At 37.5% G+C, this 5,122-nt stretch overlaps 1 protein-coding gene across 1 annotated transcript; it reads left to right on the top strand.

Annotated features, from left to right (window-relative positions):
- The first annotated feature begins 3,882 nt into the window (after positions 1-3,882).
- Positions 3,883-4,883, top strand: LOC130680405 (olfactory receptor 4C11-like). Its single transcript, XM_057490871.1, has one exon. The coding sequence runs from the start codon at positions 3,948-3,950 to the stop codon at positions 4,881-4,883; it is 936 nt and encodes a 311-aa protein (XP_057346854.1). The 5' UTR covers positions 3,883-3,947.
- The last annotated feature ends 239 nt before the right edge of the window (positions 4,884-5,122 follow it).

Raw genomic sequence — 5,122 nt, 5'->3', positions numbered from 1 at the left:
CTTCATCTCTGCCTAAGCTCTTACAAAGCTGGTAAATTTGAATTGGGGCTTAAGCTAGTTGTATTTCTTACTTGGAAGATGAGTCTGATCAATGCCACTGTAAGTATCTCAAACACACAACACATTGGTGGAAGGATGGAATGTTTAGGGCATTTCTAGGAGTGCCTTACATTCTACAGTGAGATGATGGAAATAAACGGTGCACACAGCAGCTCCTGATGGAAGTGGGAACTACTAGGTAAGGGCTATTGGAGTCAAGCAAATGGAAATAATACAAGTTTGGGTGTTCCTGTAAATGCTCCCTGGAGATGATGATTTTGATGTGGATACAGCAGAATGCAGGCTCCCCTTTTTTCTCAATGGCAACTGAATGTAGAATAGCATGGAACACTATCTAATTGTACCTATGGGATATTTTCTTAATTCTTTTCTTCATTCAACAATTATTTCTTAATCACCTGCTTTTACTTGCTGCAGTTCATACATTATTGTCCAAAATTATCATCCTTATGTTGCTTCAATCTAAAATATGGCATTTGGGTATATAATTTTAAAATGTGTATATTTGTATGTCTATGAATCTATATATAAGTATATATATATGTACACACACATGTATATAATTCACATAATTTATGTATATTTATTAGTGGATACATATAAACCATGCAAATTATGCATATGTACCTATGTATCTATATGTATGTATAGATACACAGATACAGATATTTAATATTTTATTCTTAATTGCTATAAACCACCAAAAATTTTGTATGTTCAAGAGCTCTGACAAGAGCATGCTTGGAAAAAATCCAAGAAAGCCAGCCAACATGTAGTTAATGTCATTGTGGTGGCGTATGATACGACTGAAAAGCACCGAGTTCCAGAATTACCTAGATAGTGGACTCACCACCTTAAACATTTGGGTCTTATTTTTGCTTTAGAAATATTGCTGTCCTTCCTGCTTATACCACAAGAAAGTTGTGATGGGTCAGTAATATGACAGTGTGAACAATAAACCATCTCTTAGGATATGGTTTTTAAAAGCTGAACTTTTTAGTGAATCGCAATCATCATGATAGTGATGTATTATCAAATTTTACGAAAGGGCAGTTTCTAACAATTAGGTATTGCTCACAACTCTAATGCAAAGAATGCAGTTTCTTTTTCTTTAAATTTTTTTATTAAGGTATGATTGATATACACTCTTATGAAGGTTTCACATGAAAAAACAATGTGGTTACTACATTTACCCATATTATCAAGTCCCCACCCATACCCCAATGCAGTCACTGTGCATCAGTGCAGCAGGTTGCCAGAGATCCATTATGTCCCTTCTCTGTGATACACTGTTCTCCCCGTGATCCCCCACACCATGTGTACTAAACATAATACCCCTCAGTCCCCTTCTCCCTCCCTCCCCACCCACCCTCCCACACCCCTCCCCTTTGGTAAACACTAGTTCATTCTTGAAGTCTCTGAGTCTGCTGCCATTTTGTTCCTTCAGTTTTGCTTCATTGTTATACTCCACAAATAAGGGAAATGATATGGTATTTGTCTTTCTCCACCTGGCTTATTTTACTGAGCATAATGTCCTCCAGCTCCATCCATGTTGTTGCAAATGGTACGATTTGTTTCTTTCTTATGGCTGAATGGTATTCCATTGTATATATGTATCACATCTTCTTTATCTATTCATCTACAGACAGACACTTAGGTTGCTTCCATTTCTTGACTATTGTAAAAAGTGCTGCGATGAATATAGGGGTGCATATGTCTTTCTGAATATGAGAAGTTGTATTCTTTGGGTATATTCCAAGAAGTGGGATTCCAGGGTCAAATGGTATTTCTATTTTTAGTTTTTTGAGGAACCTCCATATTGCTTTCCACAATGGTTGAACTAGCTTACATTCCCACCAGCAGTGTAGGAGGGTTCCCCTTTCTCTGCATCCTCACCAGCATTTGTTGTTCTTAGTCTTTTCAATGCTGGCCATTCTTACTGGTGTGAGGTAAAATTGGGGTTTTAATTTGCATTTCCCTGATGATTAGTGATGTGGAGCATCTTTTCATGTGTCTGTTGGCCATCTGAATTTCTTCTTTGGAGAACCATCTCTTCATATCCTCTGCCCATTTGTTAATCGGGTTATTTGCTTTTTGGGTGTTGAGGTGTGTAAGTTCTTTATATATTTTGGATGTTAACCGCTTGTCAAATACATCATTTACAAATATATTCTCCCATACTGTAGGATGCCTTTTTGTTTTGTTGATGATGTCCTTTGCTGTACAAAAACTTTTTAGTTTGATGCAGTCCCATGAGTTCATTTTTGCTTTTGTTTCCCTTTCTCGAGGAGAAGGGTTCAGGAAGAAGTTGCTCATGCTTATATTCAGGAGATATTTGCCTATGCTGTCTTCTAAGAGTTTTATGGTTTCATGACTTACATTCAAGTCTTTAATCCATTTTGAGTTTACTTTTGTGTATGGGGTTAGATAATAATCCAGTTTCATTCTCTTGCATGTAGCTGTCCAGTTTTGCCAACACCAGCTGTTGAAGAGGCTGTCATTTCCTCACTGTATGTCCATGGCTCCTTTATCATATATTAACTGACCATATATGGTTGGGTTTATATCAGGGCTCTCTAGTCTGTTCCATTGGTTCATGGGTCTGTTCTTGTGCCAGTACCAAATTGTCTTGATTACTGTGGCTTTGTAGTAGAGCTTGAAGTTGGGGAGCATAATTCCCCCTGCTTTATTCTTCCTTCTCAGGATTGCTTTGGCTAAGGAATGCAGTTTCTTTACACAGGGAGTACACGTACATGCTTTGTATTCATGTACAATTCATTTATACAATTGTGTGTTCAAATGTGCTATTTATCCTTATTAATTATTAATACATTAATAAATATTAATTCTCTTTTTATTTCTATTTTTTCTTACTTGAAATCAGAGTACAGGAAGCTCAAGATATATATCACAAGAATTCTACTGAAAAGTTTCAGTGATGATTTGGAGCTTCCTGAGCTCATTTCTCAATGCCTGGTGCTCAATAGTAAACCAGAAATTTCAATGAATATTCTGATTTTCAGCAAATTTTCTCCCTTTATTTTTTCTTCATTTTAGTCTCAGTGACTCTTATGCATTAATGAAACACATTGAAAGACCAAGAATAACAATGAATAGGGGAAGGATTTAAATTTCAACAACATAGTATAGTAAAAAAGTACAAAATTTAATAGAACTGAATATCTAAACAATTAGAGATGTATGAGAGGTAAAATGAAAGGAAATAAACTTAGTCAAGTCAACGTATCTAAAGAAGTCTCATGATGGGCAGCTGGCTGGGTGTTCATTGCTGAAATGTGATGTTTATTGTGTGTCTCTCCACTTACACCACATCTCCTGTATGTGCAAGTGTGTTTAGGTTTATTTAGAAAGACTGAATTGTTTAGACAACCATTCTTTCATATTTACATATTTTCAGTCAGTATTTTATAACTGGACTTGGTTCAAGGAATGTACAATCATATTGAGTAAATCACGCAAAAGTTTTCTTTCCTTCTACAGGATGGCACTCCGATATTGACAAGTCCTTGATGAAAACTCCAGAAAGCACTCAGCTGAGGAGGTGACCTACTCATGCCAAATCACCCCAGTTAGTGATTATTATGTGTGAAGAATAATTGACTTTTTCATATGTGTCTATTTTTATTTCAATGTTTTCATATACAGTTAGGTAAATGGATCAAATAAATATTATTGATTCCACTGTCATCGTGGTGATATATGATGTGAGATCAAAGATAAAACAATTCATAGCAGGTAAGTGATTATCCATTGATAAGCAACCAAGCATATATATTTGACCACCAAATATGTATTCATTTCATAAAATTTTTTTATTTCTCCTTTGAAGATTATTCCTAAGCTGTGCTTTCACCACATCAACTAAAATGACACAACAAAATAGCAGCGTAACTGAATTCATACTCTTAGGACTGACACAGGATCCTATGAAGCAGAAAATGGTCTTTGTAATCTTCTTTGTATTCTATGTAGGAACAGTAGTGGGGAATTCGCTTATTATTGTGACCATCAAGTTCAGCCAAACACTTGGGAGCCCCATGTACTTCTTCCTGTTTCATCTGTCCCTTGCTGATTCCTGCTTTTCAACTTCCACAGCCCCTAGGCTGATTGTGGATGCTCTCTCCGCGAAGAAAATCATATCTTATAATGAGTGCATGACTCAAGTCTTTGCACTACATTTATTTGGCTGCATGGAGATCTTTGTCCTCGTCCTCATGGCCGTTGACCGCTATGTGGCCATCTGCAAGCCCTTGCGGTACCCAATCATCATGAGTCGGCAAGTCTGCATCATTCTGATTGTTCTTGCGTGGATTGGGTCTTTTATACATTCTATGGCTCAGATTATCCTGGCCTTGAAGTTGCCTTTCTGTGGACCCAATTTGATTGATCATTATTGCTGTGATATGCAGCCCTTATTGAAACTTGCATGCATGGACATTTATGTGATCAACCTGCTGTTGGTGTCTAATAGTGGGGCCATTTGCTCAAGCAGTTTTGTGATTCTGATGATCTCATACATTGTCATCTTACATTCTCTGCGAAACCACAGTGCAGAAGGGAGGAAAAAAGCTCTCTCCACTTGCACTTCTCACATCACTGTAGTTGTCTTATTCTTTGGTCCATGTATATTCATATACACACGTCCCCCAGCCACTTTCCCCATGGACAAGATGGTGTCCATATTTTATACTATTGGGACACCCTTCCTCAACCCCCTCATCTACACACTGAGGAATGCAGAAGTGAAAAATGCCATGAGAAGGCTGTGGCATATCAAAATTACCTCTGAAAGCAAAAGATGAACTGTGGGCCTTGGTTGAGTACTTGCTGAGTCACGGTTTGACTGAATCTCTACAGATCAATATCACAGAGTGTATCCTGACTCCCCCATGCATTCAACTACAATGCACCTGACCTCCTTACATTTTTCTGTGTTTCTGTCCTCAAACTAGTAGCTTTCGTAACATCCTCAGCCTGACTCCCTCTTTTCCTGAGAGTTCAATACTGGCATTGCTGAATGTGAAATACACCTCACAACACA

This window comes from Manis pentadactyla, chromosome 13 (assembly GCF_030020395.1).
Source record: "Manis pentadactyla isolate mManPen7 chromosome 13, mManPen7.hap1, whole genome shotgun sequence".
In the NCBI taxonomy this organism is placed as follows: domain Eukaryota; kingdom Metazoa; phylum Chordata; class Mammalia; order Pholidota; family Manidae; genus Manis; species Manis pentadactyla.
Note: the sequence above shows the minus strand (reverse complement) of the source record. Positions and strands in the feature narration are given on the sequence as shown.